The 15,564-nt window shown below is 38.6% G+C and overlaps 1 protein-coding gene across 1 annotated transcript; it reads left to right on the top strand.

Annotated features, from left to right (window-relative positions):
• Window positions 1-1,770: 1,770 nt before the first annotated feature.
• Window positions 1,771-15,498, top strand: casd1 (CAS1 domain sialic acid O acetyltransferase 1). Its single transcript, XM_028036614.1, has 18 exons — window positions 1,771-2,348; window positions 3,456-3,552; window positions 4,335-4,455; window positions 4,906-4,950; window positions 5,050-5,112; window positions 6,122-6,166; window positions 6,283-6,406; window positions 7,859-8,073; window positions 8,174-8,593; window positions 9,497-9,586; window positions 9,687-9,806; window positions 9,913-10,069; window positions 10,425-10,504; window positions 10,638-10,739; window positions 10,825-10,965; window positions 11,044-11,121; window positions 12,543-12,635; window positions 13,335-15,498. Exons 1-18 carry the CDS (start codon window positions 2,108-2,110, stop codon window positions 13,593-13,595), a joined length of 2,493 nt encoding a protein of 830 aa, XP_027892415.1. The 5' UTR covers window positions 1,771-2,107; the 3' UTR covers window positions 13,596-15,498.
• Window positions 15,499-15,564: the final 66 nt, after the last annotated feature.

Genomic DNA, 15,564 nt, shown 5'->3' with positions numbered 1-15,564 from the left:
CAAGGGTTTGTACAACCTTAGCCTTTTTTCTTTAGAGTATGACTATGTGGTCAGACCAGTATTTTCTGGGTTTTTTTGCAGGCATATGGGTGCAGTTGTTTTCCAGATTTTCTGGCTTTTTTAACATTGCCTCAGAAAAAAAAGAAACAGGCCAATTATTTTTCAATCTAATAGTACTAGTTTGCTTTTTCCTTACTATATCCTGAGCAACGATACAATGTAATTAGTTTAGCTTCTCTAAACTTTACTTTAATATGGATCTTAGTAGAGATCTATACAAAAATCTTTGTTAAGATCTTTGTATGATCTTAGTAGAGTATTTTCACTAGATGACCAATGGTTTTATTGCATATGGACATAGTGGTCAGGAGTTTACACACTGATCGTGGATACAGAAGGTTAAACATTACACTTTAACAAGATTTGAGTGCTGTTTGTTTGTTTAATGTATAAATACATCCACACTAATGTGCTTAATAAAAAATATCTTTAAGACACTTTTTGTAAATTCTTATTTTAAAGACCCTATCCTCCCTTGTTGACAGAAATTTTGTTAATCTAATCTGTTTGGTTTCACTGCTCTGGCTTGTAAGCATATGTAATGCATTGGTAACAGTGCTGAGGTTTGGATTTTGTATAAAAATGAACCAGTTAAAGCTTAGGACAATTTGTGGCAAACACCGCCTTGTTTGAGAACATCTGCCACGATGAGCTAAATCGATAAATAGCCAAGTAGAGGTCTGTTTGGCCAAATGAGCAGCAACACGGCCAAATGGCCCACACCCATGTTTTCACATTGGTTTTTAGCCCTTCCTCCAGGAGTGAAGGTGTGTGAGCGAACCAGCTGAAAAAGCAGAGTCAATGTTTGTCCTATTAAAATCACATGATCGTCAATGTGTTTGGTTAAGGTGGTTACAGCACACGGCACACAGAACTTGTAAAATACTGAGGCGTGTTCTTCTGTTCTCATCCAACCATAATGTTAATAGTGTTTCACTGGTAAAACCTCAGACTGTGTGCTATAATTTTACATGTGAGGAAAACAAGTAACTTATCAAAGAACTACAGACTGACAGAAAAGTCATACAGTCACCCACTTTAAAGTATGAAGCACTCAGAGGAAATATTCAAGTAGTGGAGTCCTAGCAGAGAAGCTGGGCTGTAGGGCGAGCAGATAGACTCTATCTGATAGAGCATCCATGGGAGCAGCCAAGAGTCTCATGGTAACTCTGGAGGAGACCCAGGTCACAGAATCTGTCAACGTGATTTTTGTGCTTTCCACTTATTTGCTGCCCATTGAACATTGGCATAAAGAAAGAAACAGAATGGACAAAAATATCAGCCTCTAGACATAATCCAAAACACTTGCAGCTGCAATTGCACTGAAAGATGGTTATTAATTTACTTGACATTACCTGACTATAACTCAAATTATTAAGTGTAAAAATAACATTTTAGCACTTTGTATAATTTTTCTTCCGTTTCAGAATGATCGACTACTTTGAGTTGGACTATTGTATGAAACTTATATAAAACACAGTAAAGTTTGTTTTTCTGAATCATTAAAATGTAAGGCTGAAGGGGGACAGAAACCTTTGCGAGGCAAATTTACCCAGACTTCACCTCTCAAGGTTTTAGTATTGGACTTTGCCCAGTAGGTTGTACGTGGTTTATAACAGACAAAAAGGTATGCTCCGCCCAACATAGCGTTTTCAAAAACTCTGAACAATCCTTTCTAGTACTATTAATAACAAGAACAACAATGTTTAGCCCTAGTCGTTACTAGCTCCAATCCCTATATTTTTGAAACCTAAAGATAGAAGGTATGCAAGACTCTGCACATTGTTCAGGACAATCCGGTCTATCCAGCTCGAACGCTAAAAAAGATTTATAGTATTTTTAAATGCCACTGTCCCCAAAAGGAGAAGGCGCGCTATGTTTACGTGAGACACAGGAGTTTTAAAAATTGCACTCGAGGCATTTGAAAACTTTTCTTGTTTTCAAGACTGAAAGAGGGCACGGTTTTACAGAAGCTTGGGAAAAAGTTAAATTGTTAGAAATATAAACAGCCATCCTGAACAGTCGCAGCGACTCTGCTGAGGCGGTGATGGAGACCGAAGAGGAGGCAGTGCTGCATGAGCCGAAGCGGACAGGTGGTGTTGCGCCGCCGCCGCTGCTGGACGACACAGCTGCCTGTTGTCATGGAGGAGCAAAGATGGCGGTCCTGGCCTATAGCCGGGGCAAACACGAAATAAATCAATATTTTACAATCAAGAATGCTAAATTGATATCACTGGCGGCGGTGCTTTTGCTGCTCTTGTTCCACACGGCTTTGCGGCATTACCGAGGTAAGTGGAGCGCCGCTATTTGAACTGACTGTTGATGCTCCCCACACTTGACACATGCTAACAGCAGCTAGCTCACTGTTTGGGTCTGGGAGCGCTTCGGCTCGCCGGTACAGCGCAGTGTTAGTTTCATGGTAGGTGGGTAAAAAGATTGGAAATGGCATAAAATGCATGTAATGTTGAAACTAAACCAGGCAAGGCTCGCAGCGGAAGCGTGGATGCTAGTTAAACGTGCTAGCTAAATATGAAGCTAGCATGCTATAAACTCTACTGACTTGTGTCAAAACCCGCTTTAACATTCGTAAGATTGAAATGTTCATGAAGCAAACGCCGGATAAATAGAACCAGCAAACTAGTTACTCGTAGTTTCGTGTTTTTCTTGTTGGCTTAGTGTTGGGCAAAGTCTTGTAAAACGCATAGAAAACTTGAGAAATGACCCTTAAATATTGTCATTACAAATGTAGAATTCTAAAGGTGCATTTCTTTTTCTGAATATTAATAATAATAAGAGGAATAAGAATAGTAAACAATTATTATTATTTAATTTTGTTAGTAAAGTGACTATTTAAAAAAATCTGAAACGACCAAGTGTAGTGTTTTTTTAATCATTGTCTTTAGCTAAGCTTTTTTTTCTCTTTTTTTTTAAATATAGATTTTTGAACCGGAACACAGCCTCTAAAATGTATTTGAATTACGTAATAGGTCGTGGGGAAATGTAAAACTATAAAGTGTAGTCATAGTGTAAAAAAATCCTTTTTAATATTTGTGTCCTGCTACCAGTCTAAAGAGACTTATACGCTAAGCAGCTGCTCTGAATAGGTGGTGACAGCAAAGCCTGTGTCAGTCACCAGCTTCTGTCAGTCTTTCATGTTTTGTCAGTTTCAGCAGACAGGGTCAGTTGCAGCTGCATTCATTTTGCACATAAATGAATAGCCAGAGTAAATTACACTCAAGCCAAATTGCTCATGGCTTTGTTTTGTACAAAGCCACCCAACCGGAGCTGTGTATTGTATTGTCCTGTGCTGAATGAAATGAGACAGTACTGTTTGCACATCAGTGAAAAGTGAGTTATTTGCTGTTCACACTTAGATTCTGTGTGTGTGTCTCTAGGTGGAGACTCATGTGAATGGCTGCTGTCCAAAGGACGCTACTTGGGGGAGAATGCATGGCAGCCTTATGGCTGTATGATGCACAAATACAAAAGCATGTGAGTAATACAAATAGCTGTTCCTCTGTGTGTTTGTTTGTCTGCAAGAATGGATGGGCAATAGTTACATTTAGTGAATTAAATGGAAATGTTTGCGTCGTTCCTACCTCAAAGGTTTGCACAATATGCAAAGATGAATGAAACATACAGTAAAATGTTCCGACATAATTGGAATCAACATGCAAGTGAATGAAATATTTCAAGCAACTGCGAATATGATCTATTTGTTTTAAATCAGATTTTTATCGTTGTGAAACAAAAACAAAAAAAAGCTTTGACTTCAACTTATTAAATGAAATTGACTAAATGTTTTGCACCACATTCTGTTTAGTTTCCTTCAGATTTCTTTGATATGAGTGCATGATGTTTAGGCCTGAATGCTGAAAATATGAGGATGATACTACCACTACCTTATTTCTCATTAGGATTACAGCCGCTACCATAATTTGGCTTTTTGCTCATCATTATTACATTTTTTTTATGGCTTTTAAGCTGATAAGACTATAATTTTCCACATTACCTCAATTTTTTCTGGTTGAAACATGTTGCATAGATCAGACTTTGGTGGAGATTCTTTACATAAACCCGGACGTTCAGTCACTCCTGATTGTCAAAGCAAAATATTAGCTCTGATTTAATCTTTTAAATTGAACTGATGTTCTTAAAATATTCACACAGTGTTGCCACTTACTGCTAATTTGGTAACATCCAGTTGCTACTAAGAGGTTTTCACATTTATACTTCTGATTTACACGTTCCTCACCGATGTTTTTGTCTTGCAGTGAAGCCAAAACATGCCTTTCCAAGAAACGGGTGGTCTTTGCCGGTGACTCACGAATCAGGCAGCTATTTTACTCCTTTGTCAAAATTATCGAACCTGAGAGGACAGAAGATGGAAACAAGGTATAATCGCTAGACATGGCATGTTTCACGCTCAGGGGCTATTAGAAATCTTTCCATTCCGGTTTAACAGGATATATTCTACCTGAATCCCCCTCGGCAAATATATGTTGGTTGTTTAGCTCTAAAGCCCTATAATTAGATCTCAGACTCTTCCTGAAAGATAAAAGGATTGTTTTCCCATACCCTACGAAGTTGAGCCGTTTCTGCTAGAAACTTAAAGCCTTCCTGCTTGCTTAAAAACGAGATTTCTATGATCTCTTGGAGCCTAAATGTTGATAAATTACTGTGCTTGTTCCATTTTTGGTAAATGACTCAAACTCCTGATATGTGCAGCAGAGTGACAGACTAGTTTTATTCTGAGCTGAAGCAAGCTGGTGAGAGGAGAGTGTGAAAGGAGAGGTCATTTTCCAACAGACCCTCTCTTTGTCTGCTTGCATGTAACGCCTGCAGCATGAGGACATCTTCTTTCAAGATGAGAAGTCCTCTCTTAATGTGGTGAGCTTTCTATAGAGTCACTGTTATCTTTCCTGTTAAGAAGAACCTTTGATAAAAAAAAAAAACAAAAACAACTTCTTTTCTTGTTTTTATTTCTAGAACTTCCTTTGGTATCCAGAGGCAAATAACTCGATGAAGGACCGCGTGGTGTCATGGACGCATGTGAGCACTGACAGCATCAAGTTCTATTTTTCAGCACCAATTGAACGATTTTATGATAGATCCATTTTCTATCCTCAAAGCAGATCACTTTGTCTCTGTCTTGATTGCTTGGAGCAGATTTTCCTCGATCCTCTTTATATGTCACGCAACACCATGCTGTGTCATATCTGACTGTAGATATTACTCAATCTTTACATCTGTATTTTCGTGTCATGAGCACAGCAGGCTGGTCAAGGAGGAAGTTGTTGAAATGTTTAAAACAGTGTTAAGTTATGAAGCAGTATTGCAAGTTTTGGATGTCTCATGGATGAGTTTTTCTTTTTGTTTGTTTTCTAAATACTACAAAGACATGGCCGTTCTCCTGAACTGACAAGCCGGAAAACAAGAAAAAGTCGCTAAGATGAGAGGATAATGAAACCTTTTGGCCAATGTCTGAAATCCTGTCTAGCAGTAAAGTTATACTGCATATTATCCTGAAAAGTCAATCCATATGGTGAAACAAGGTAGAGACAGGGTTTACAGTGGAAAATCTTTATTTTTTTATTGGGGGCCAGGAAGCTGTTTAGAATTGATAGGAAGATGGATGGAGCTAAGTATATGGCGGAGGAAAATATATTACAGGAACAAACACTTGACACTGTAAATTCAGTCACAGTCCAGGTCTAAAACATACATCTTTGGCAAGACTTGATAACTGTTTCTTGCAGTCATGCATCATTGCATCTGAAATTGAGTCATTTTGCAACAAACACTTGGCAAAAGTCTCTCTGCGGAGTTGGTAAATGTTTGCAGATATGATTGCAGCAACTGGTGGTTCTCCATATTGATTCAGTGGAGCTAAATGCAAATGTCTGAAACAATTTCTGGCTTTTTGTCAAGGAAAAACTCCCAATTAAAACAATGTATAAAACCTTCACATTTCCTTTTTATTGTTGACTTAATATGAAAACAAATGAGGTTGTCTTCCTCTCATGTAAATCTGTCAATACTCTTAACCTTTGTGTTGCAGGAGACCGCTGCGAAACCTGATGTTGTTATCCTCGGAGCGGCAACTGTAAGATGTCTAAAAGAATGCCTGTCAATATTTGCAGATCAAGTAGTGCATAGAGCAGCAAGGTGTTGGCCAAATACCGTCTGTCTTACTCTCACTTGTTTTGTCACTTATCACAGTGGTCCATCAAGTTGCACAGTGGCAGCAGCGAAACCCTGCAGCAGTACAAAGCAAATCTGACAGCAATTGCTGTGCATCTGAATAAACTGGCTGAGCATGCGGAGATCTACTGGGTCCTGCAAGGTGAGCTCCAAGCAGATTACCCGCTTGGAAACATGATGATGATTAACTTTTACGTCAGTCAGCCTGGTCACTATTACTGTCTGATGACTTCGCTGCAGCAATAAATCTCATGTGCATTCTTGTAAAATGAGATTACCGTACTTTAAGTGGGTGTAAACATCTGAACACTATTAGTGTTTCTGTTTTGTCCTTTGCTTTCTACATTGACCAACACTATCATTTGAAACCACATAGATAGCAAAACTAGGAACTAGACTATCAGTATTGTTCCTGGAAATTGCTGTTGAATTTTTTGACAAACCAACAAACAATATGCACTATATCAGTTGTGATTAAATGACATTTTCCTCAATACCTCATTTCCCTTCCAGAATTTGAGTATTCCTGTAGCTATTCAAAAGGAGGAAGAAAATAGTACAAACAACTCTAATGTAAAAGCATGGTTTTTACTTTAGAGTGAAAACTTAAAAACTGAGAGCTGGTTATTCCTGTTTGAATTAATGTAGCTCTACCTAACTTTTATGTTCTTGGTCATAAAGTCCTATATCAGCCAAGAGTTCAACAGTGAAAGTGTTTCTAAGTCCCTGAATTGGCCAGCAGAGTTTTGACGTGTTGCCAGGGGTGTAACTTTGTGTTGCAAGTTGGTGGGAATGTGTTGTGGGCCAGAGGAGGGCGTTGTTGTGCCCACAGTTATGCGATTGGAAGGCTTTCTTTAAATGTGAATGCCATACATTCTTATTCAATAAATGAGGATGTACGTCCTGATGAGGCTTGTCAAATGAATAGTACCTGTTTAAAATAAAAACCTTTTAGCAGCAATTAAACATACTAAAGGATATAAAGATGTTAAAACATTAGTTGTCTTATTAATCTATATAATGTCTTTCACTTGGTAACGGAATTACTAAAAAATTAACTTTTCAGTCATATTCCAAATTATGGAATGAGCCTGTATGCTTGCTCAGTTCTTGCCTACAGTTGAAAAGTTACAAAATTCACTAATATTTTCTGTAAAGAATGATCACAATGATGTAGTTGCGTATATCATTGTAGGCAACTACAATATAGTTGCCTACAATATCAGGCAACTATATTGTAGTTGTACAGGCAACTACAAAATCAGGTGCTGTTTTTGAGCACCTGATTTTATCAAGTGCTCAAAAACAGAAACAAGAGAGGACAGTTGGGGAGTAGAGTGACCATCGATATTACTGGATTGGACGACGTCTACTAGCCGCTACAGCTAGTGACGTTTACCTGCGGATGCCATTGCTATGCATTGAGTGATGTCCACAAAACCATACTGTTCTAATGCAAGAGGAGCAGGGATCTGTCACTTAAAATGGTGGGAGCCCCAATATTTCTTATCCACTTGATCAGTTTTACAACAGAAAGTGGTCAGTAGTCAAATGTGTACCATGTGACGTACTGCCATGCTGTTCTGTTTTGCAGATCCGGTATACGAGGACACGCTGAGTGAGAACAGGAAGATGATCACCAACCAACAGCTTGACCTGTACAATCAAGCGGCGACGGAGGTGCTCAACAGCAGCAAGTACAGCGGGAGGTCTCGGGTCAAGCTGCTGGCGGCGGCCCGTGAAGCTGCTCTGGAAACGATCATAAACTCAGACGATGGTTTACACCTACCAGAGGGCACCAGGAATGTGGTAGGCAGGGCATTTTTTGGGGGGGGTTTATTTTTAATGAGATTTTTTAATATTTCTCCTGTTAGTTTTTTTTTTTTGACGTGTGAAATCATCCCTCCAGGGAGCCATGGTCCTCATGAACTCCCTTTGCAACAAGCTGCTGAGGCCCATCGACGGCTCCTGCTGCCAGCCCATTTCCCCGCCAAACCTCATCCAGAAACTGTCAGCTTGTTTCTTCCTGGGAGCAGCCGTCGTCTTCGTGGTCCTCCACGTCCTCGGCTGCAACCGCCATCGCCGGCATGCCACTCCCGACGTGGAGAGCCTCGAGGAGAAGAAGCCTGCCACTGCAGCCGCGCCCCTCGGACCAAAGGCTCCTTTTCAGGCTCTCTGCAGGATGGGCGTCATAATGTTGTACTTCTACCTGTGCGACCGAGCTGATGTGTTCATGAAGGAGCAGAAGTTCTACACACACTCGGCGTTCTTCATCCCTCTCATCTACATATTTGTGCTGGGAGTGTTTTACAGTGAGAACACCAAGGAGGTGAGGAGACGCTTTACTGCAAAAAACACCCATTTTTAAGTATTTATAGTGCAAATATCTTAGTTTTATCTTATTTCAAGTGTACTAACAAGTAACTTTTCGGAGCTTGTCTTGAATCAATAGTTCCTTAATATCGATGGAGAAAAAAAAGTACTAATTATAGGTGAAATAATGTGCCACAAGACATATTGGCATATAATATGAGGGAAAATGTCTTGTTCCCCAGCCACTATATTTCACTTATAACTAGTACTTTTTCATCAATATTAATAAATTGACCCAAAACAAGCTCCTATGTTAAACTGAAAAGTTGCTTGCAAGTTAGTTTTTGTCTTATTTCAAGTGTACCAAGATATTTGCAATAGAGACTAGACCAAAAATACTTGGTAAGATTTTGTGTTTGCAGTGTTCACTGTAGAGGTTTTTTGTCTTAATTCTTTGAAATGCGTAAACACGGTTCCCACAGTCCGGAAAACTCTGGGGGGGAAAAAAAATCTAGCATAGAAAAATGTTTGTGCTTTCAGGCTTTAGAGTTTTTATAATTAAAAAGAAAAAGCCCACAAATCTATATAGGATGTTTACGAGCCTAAACGGCCTTTCAGACCTATGTTGAAGGGGAGCCTAGAACAGCCACATGGATGTGGTTTAAATGAGTAAATGTGTCAAACTTTACCAAAGACTGCTCCTTTTTCAGTTTGATATTTTTGTACTGATTACGAATCTCGTTAGTTGAAATGTAAACTTGCTCTGCAGCCGTCTGCTGTTGCGTCACTGGCTTAAAAGAAATGCACCCATTCAGGATTGTGATGATTCAGCACTTTTCATTCAAGTTTAGTGCCATATCTGACTGAAAGATCAATTTTTTTTTGTTTGTTTAATCATCTTTTTTTCTTTGGATTACAGGCCAAGTTGCTCAACCGAGAGCAAACGGATGAATGGAAAGGCTGGATGCAGTTGGTTATTCTTATCTACCATGTTTCTGGAGCAAGTGCTGTGAGTCCCAAATGTGTTCCCTTTACATGCATCGGCAACTGTTCTTTGAGTCTGATGTGAATGTTTAATAAATAACAAAAATGTTTGTCTTGTATTACAGTTTGTTCCTGTGTACATGCACGTGCGTGTATTGGTAGCAGCATACCTGTTTCAGACTGGCTATGGACACTTTTCCTTTTTCTGGCTCAAAGGAGACTTTGGACTTTATAGAGTGTGTCAGGTAAGATTACACTCAGTTATTCTTTAACCTTTTTTTTAGGAATCCCCAACTTGAATGACATGTGTGTGCTTATGAGTGTTTTTTCTTTTTATGTGTATGCTTACAGGTGTTGTTCCGGCTAAACTTCCTTGTGGTGGTACTTTGCATTGTAATGGACAGACCATACCAGTTCTACTACTTTGTCCCCTTGGTCACATTCTGGTTTGTTCTCATCTACGCCACAATGGCCATTTGGCCTCAGATCCTTCAAAAGAGGACTAACAGTAGGTGTCAAATATGAGATTATTATTCATTTCACCACCAAATTTGTATACTTTTTTTATCATTTTAAAAATTACAAGTTTTCAATGAAAAGTTTACATATGCCCGTAACCGGCATGACTGTTATTCATTTTGGGATTTCAAAGTAGGGTTTGGACCATTTTTCAACTTCAGTTTGCGTGAGCAAGGTTGAAATGATTTTCTTTAGACCTAAAAGTAATGACAATATTGCCCAAAACGAGTGCATGTAAACATTTCACCAAAACTCTATTTGCATTTGGTTAACAGTACAAATATTGCATTGTGTGTAGTTTTAGAGATGAGAGTCTTTTTAAAGAAATCATGTTGTCTGGACAGGTAGTGGTATCTGGCATCTTGGCATTCTGGCCAAGTTACTGGGCCTGTTGCTGATTATCTGCTTCTTTGCCTTCTCACAGGTGGGTTCATTTACTCAGCTTTACTTAATCTCACTAGTGGTATTTTATAGTTACAAATTGGTACAAGTCTTCTGTATTTTGGCATGATGTGCAGCACTTTTAGTTTGATCTTCATCTCAAATCTTGCCTCCAGAGTCTGTTCATGAGCGTGTTCTCAGTGTGGCCCGTCTCTAAGCTGTTTGAGCTGAACGGAAGTGTCCATGAGTGGTGGTTCAGATGGCAGCTGGACCGATTTGTAAGTCAAATGTGGCGACCAGCTTACTTTTAACCAGTTTCAGTTTTACTGTAATCTGAGACGGCTTCAACTTGTTGGCACGCAGGCTGTGATTCATGGCATGGTGTTTGCCTTCATCTACCTGGTGCTGCAGAAGCGTCAGGTGTTGTCTGAGGGGAAAGGAGAAGCTCTTTTCCCTGCAAAGATTTCCAACTTGCTCCTTTTCTTCTCGGTGGTTTCCTTCATAGTAAGACCTCTTCACATGTTGTTTCTCAGTCGACCTATGTTGCAGAAATGTGTCTAACCCCTCTTCCTCATTTTCAAGACATACTCAATATGGGCGAGCAACTGCAAAACCAAAACGGAGTGCAATGAGATGCACCCTTACATCTCTGTGGTCCAGGTACAGTCTTACATTGTTACATTTGGAATTTTCTTAAGTTACTTGTTGCAGAGGTATCAACTCAACATGGCAACCTTGTTCCCTATAAGAAAAAACGTCTTAAGCTGATGTTAAAAGCATCAGATTAACTTTTCTGGCGTGTGATTAATGCATCTGTGTACATAGGGTTATGTGACTTGGCAGGAGTTGTCTTGCTAACTGTTATAAACTCATTTAGCATTCCCTGTTCAGGCGAGCCACAGCAAACCTGCTCACATACTTGCCGGTAGCTTTGTGTTTCCTTTCAAAATACAAAATGATGAGATAATTTCAGTTGTATGGGGAGTTGTCTGTTTTTCAAGATAAAAGAGTTGCCTAAAACAAATGTAGACATAGAAACATACAAATAGCTACCAGCTGGATCTCATTCCTTTCAAAATGGCTTTCAGGTCTTTACACAATATGACAGTCATAACTTTGTAATGCGATAACTTATGTTTGAACATAATTATTTCAGGATAGAGTGATCAAATGTATTTTTAAAGCTATGAATTTGATGCTCAAGTTTGCTCTAAAACACACTGGGAACAGACTGGGATATGGAGTCAATCTAGCACATTGGAAAAGCCACCCTAAAAACCTGATGTTTGCCCAAACCGGTTATGTAGCAGCTAAACAGACCCATAACATGATATCACCACCACCATGCTTGGTGCAGTAGAGGTCAGGTGTAAAAACCTCATTTTGACTCCTCACAAACACTTCTTGTCAATTCTGTAATACCAGTTGGTTCAGTTCTCGTCTTGCCTGGACATAAATGTTTCCTCCAGGAACATGGGCTTCTCCACGGGGGCAGCTGCACTTTTCAATCGAGCTGTTTTGGAGCAAGGGGGTTTTTTTGGGTCAAGATCCTCTTAATCCACTATAAATGACACAATTTTTCACTTTGAAACAGCTTGTACACCAGTGCTGCAGGTCAATGTCATGGCACCCTTGAGCCTTGGTAGTCTTATCTCCATACCAAAGCAAGACACTTTCTCCAATCTGATTATTTTGAAGTTTCCTTTTTTAGAACCCTCAATGATTTCTTTGAACTTTCTTCTATCAATCAGATCATTTCTTGCTGGCAAGGAGAAACTACTAGAAGCCAAACAATCTTGATCATTGAGCAGTTATCATGCCTTGACCTTATCGACTGAAGACAGTTGTTTTGATTTTGCACCAAGTAACTCCCAGGCCAGCACCATTAGGAGAACTTTTTTTTTAATGTATTCAAATGTTAACTTACATTTGAAATAATGAATGTAATAAATTACATTTATGCCCATGCTGAATGTTTTTACTCTACCTAATACCTACTTCCAAAACTTGAAGTTTCATAAACAACACACCGGTGTTTTCCTGACTTGACTTAGAAATGTTTCCATTTTGTGTGTTAACAGATTTTGGCCTTCATTCTTATCAGGAACATTCCTGGTTATGCTCGCTCTGTTTACAGCTCGTTCTTTTCATGGTTCGGAAAGATCTCCCTGGAGGTAAGATGGTCCTGTCTGCACAGGCAGGTACATGTAATAATTCAGAATTGCATAATACATTGTAAATAGTGCATTAAAACAGTAAGTGATGGCAATCTTTAGGTGAGTCTCAATTCAGTAAGATGTAAATAACTGCAGTAGTTAAATATAAGTGTATCTTGTATAGACTTATAAGGTGCAGTGATGTATTTCAAATATTTTTAACTTTATTTGTTTTACCACTATTGCAAACTCCAAGTTTCTGATTGTCATATTAAAGAGAAAAAAATAAAACATCCAGTGTTTATTTCTTATATTCATACAGAACAATAGAAAGTAGTTTACATTAGGTAAGAGGAGTAGATAACATGACCAGTATAGTCCGTTTCTGGATTTAAACTATTTTTTATTTTCTTGCATAAATTTTACTTTCCAAAAAATATATATTTTGGGGTTTTCATTAGTAATGTCATAGCTGAATAAAATGAGCTGAAATGCTTAATATGTCCCTCTGTGTCTAACAAAACTGAATGTTTCACTTGTTGAATTTAAAATGTTCAGCGCTATTCAAATTTGAGTTTCTTTGTCAACTTGGTAAAAAAAAAAATACATACAGATCTTAACTAATTGAGTTGGACTTAAAGGTCTGCACTGGTTATGAACATGTTGTAAATCTTAAGATGGACCTGAAAATATGTGCTTTGACTTTGTCGCCCCCAGCTGTTCATATGTCAGTACCACATCTGGCTTGCGGCAGACACCAAGGGAATCCTGGTCCTGATCCCGGGCAACCCTTCGCTCAACATCTTGGTGAGCACCTTCATCTTCGTTTGTGTAGCTCATGAGGTTTCTGTCATCACCAACGACCTGGCTCAGGTGGTGATCCCCAAAGACAGCATGGCCCTGCTGAAGAGACTGGGAGCTATGGGGGTCCTGAGTTTATTTGTTCTGATGTCCCAGCTCCTCACACCTGGAACTTAAAGGATACTTTGAGAGGACTGGGTTACAGTCTGGGGGCCTACTATGACTGAAGTGGCAGATAAAAATCAAACTGAATTTTTTTCTTTCATGCTGCTGGTGGACAGATGAGACTGGTCAGAGTACTTCAGTAACGTTATTATTGGCTGCTGTAAAATGAGAAATCTCGGCAAGAGGAATATTTAAAAGGACAGAAACACTGAAATGTTTACATTACCTTCATGTTAGACTTGGAGACCCAAAACCACTTTCTCTGGGCTCAGGACCTCATGCTCGCGGTGAACTTCGCAGCACTTCTTCTGCTTACCCAAACTTGTTTGATATGAAGTTTGTTCCTCGTTTCCTCCGAGGATCTCTCCGTCCACGTGGCAGTAGGACCACCAGCATATTTGGAACTTTTTCTCTTTTTTTCTTTTCCAAATAAGCTGATCTGCATAACGTCTTGTCATTGACCTTCTATATTGCTGGTCTGAGATATTTACACAAGGAACGAAGTGGATCCATGTGGACTGATAACAAACCTGCCGAGTGTATAGTAAAAAAAAATTTCAGTGCAATTGTTAAAATTTTAGGGACTTTTTGTTTTTTTTTCATTTAAAGCAATGTTTGAGTTTATTGCGTTTGCAGAAAGTCGCTGTCACCTGCTGTAGCTCAGAAATGACATGTGACATGTACAGTATTTAATGACTTAAATTAAGCTTATATTTTATACAGTTTTGGCTTTGTTTTGTACTTTGCGTCCATAACTGCTGTTTGTGAAGTATCGCATTAAGAATTTTGTACCCAAAATACCCTTGTAGACAAGGTTGAGCCTTTCAGTCAAGTAGTTGTGTCCTATTAGCACCACATGCTGTGTAAATATATGTATATTTGTATGATACAACAGATTTATTTTGTACAGCTGTTCATGTCCTGTCCTTTAAAACATGCCTCATACTAGCTGTGGTGGAAAATGCACAATATTGCACATATTGTTCTACTATAGAAGAAACAAACGTCCTTCCTCAGACCGACCCGCCCCCCCCCCAAAAAAAGATTTTTTTTTTTTTTTTTAATAATAAGGTGAAGGCTTTTTGATATTTTTTTCTTTTTTAACTCCAGATGGTTCTGTAAGCAGCACATATTCAAGTGTGTTGTTTAAAGCACTTGAAATCAGGGCCACTTCGGCATTATAACCACTTTGTAATGCACTGACAGACCTAAAAGGATACTTTTATGCCGCATAGATGAAAATATTGTTTAATATGTCTGTTGCCAGGTGGATAATTGGTTCTTTGCCTGTTTCTACTCATTTGAGAGGAAGCACTTTTATTTTGAACCTGCTTTTTATTTTCCACTTTCATCTTTAAGATGAAACCCAGATTTTAGTACATTCTTGTTTGGCATATTTATTTCTTTTTTTTGCTTAAAGAAAACGGTTATATTAAACTTGGTGTTTAATTGCATCTACCATTGGGTAGTAAAACATTGCGTGTCAATCATTTTGTATTTGTTTGTTTTGGGGGTTTTTTTCCCAGGAAAATTAGGGGACACATTTCTGTTTTTGTTACAATCTGCAACTTTTGAGGTTGTTCACACTCTCAAAGTGAAACAAAGCCAAGTTGACCTCAAAATTTCTACTAATAATCAGAACCTTGTATAATTATCAATAATATGGTATTTACCTGCTATCATTTTCCTTTGATATATGTATAAAGTTACTGACCTCTTTTATTGATCAACAGCAAAGCAGTACATTTGGCAGTTGTTTCATGCCTTAATTGATCTGTGTGATCACGTAAAAGCAACAAATATTACACCCGTTTTTGGGGCCTAGTCAAATATTTACATGTTTGTTTGTGGTGTCTGACAATGTGTGGACTTGTCTTCATATTTATAAATGCCTTTATCCTGTTGTACATTGTTTAAAAAAAAAAAAAAAACCCTTGATTAAAAAAAATGTTTTGGGGTTTGTTTTTCTTTTTTTTTGGAC

Source organism: Xiphophorus couchianus, chromosome 13 (genome assembly GCF_001444195.1).
Source record: "Xiphophorus couchianus chromosome 13, X_couchianus-1.0, whole genome shotgun sequence".
In the NCBI taxonomy this organism is placed as follows: Eukaryota; Metazoa; Chordata; class Actinopteri; order Cyprinodontiformes; family Poeciliidae; genus Xiphophorus; species Xiphophorus couchianus.
The sequence above is the reverse complement of the archived record's forward strand: the minus strand, read 5'-3'. Positions and strand labels throughout refer to the sequence as shown.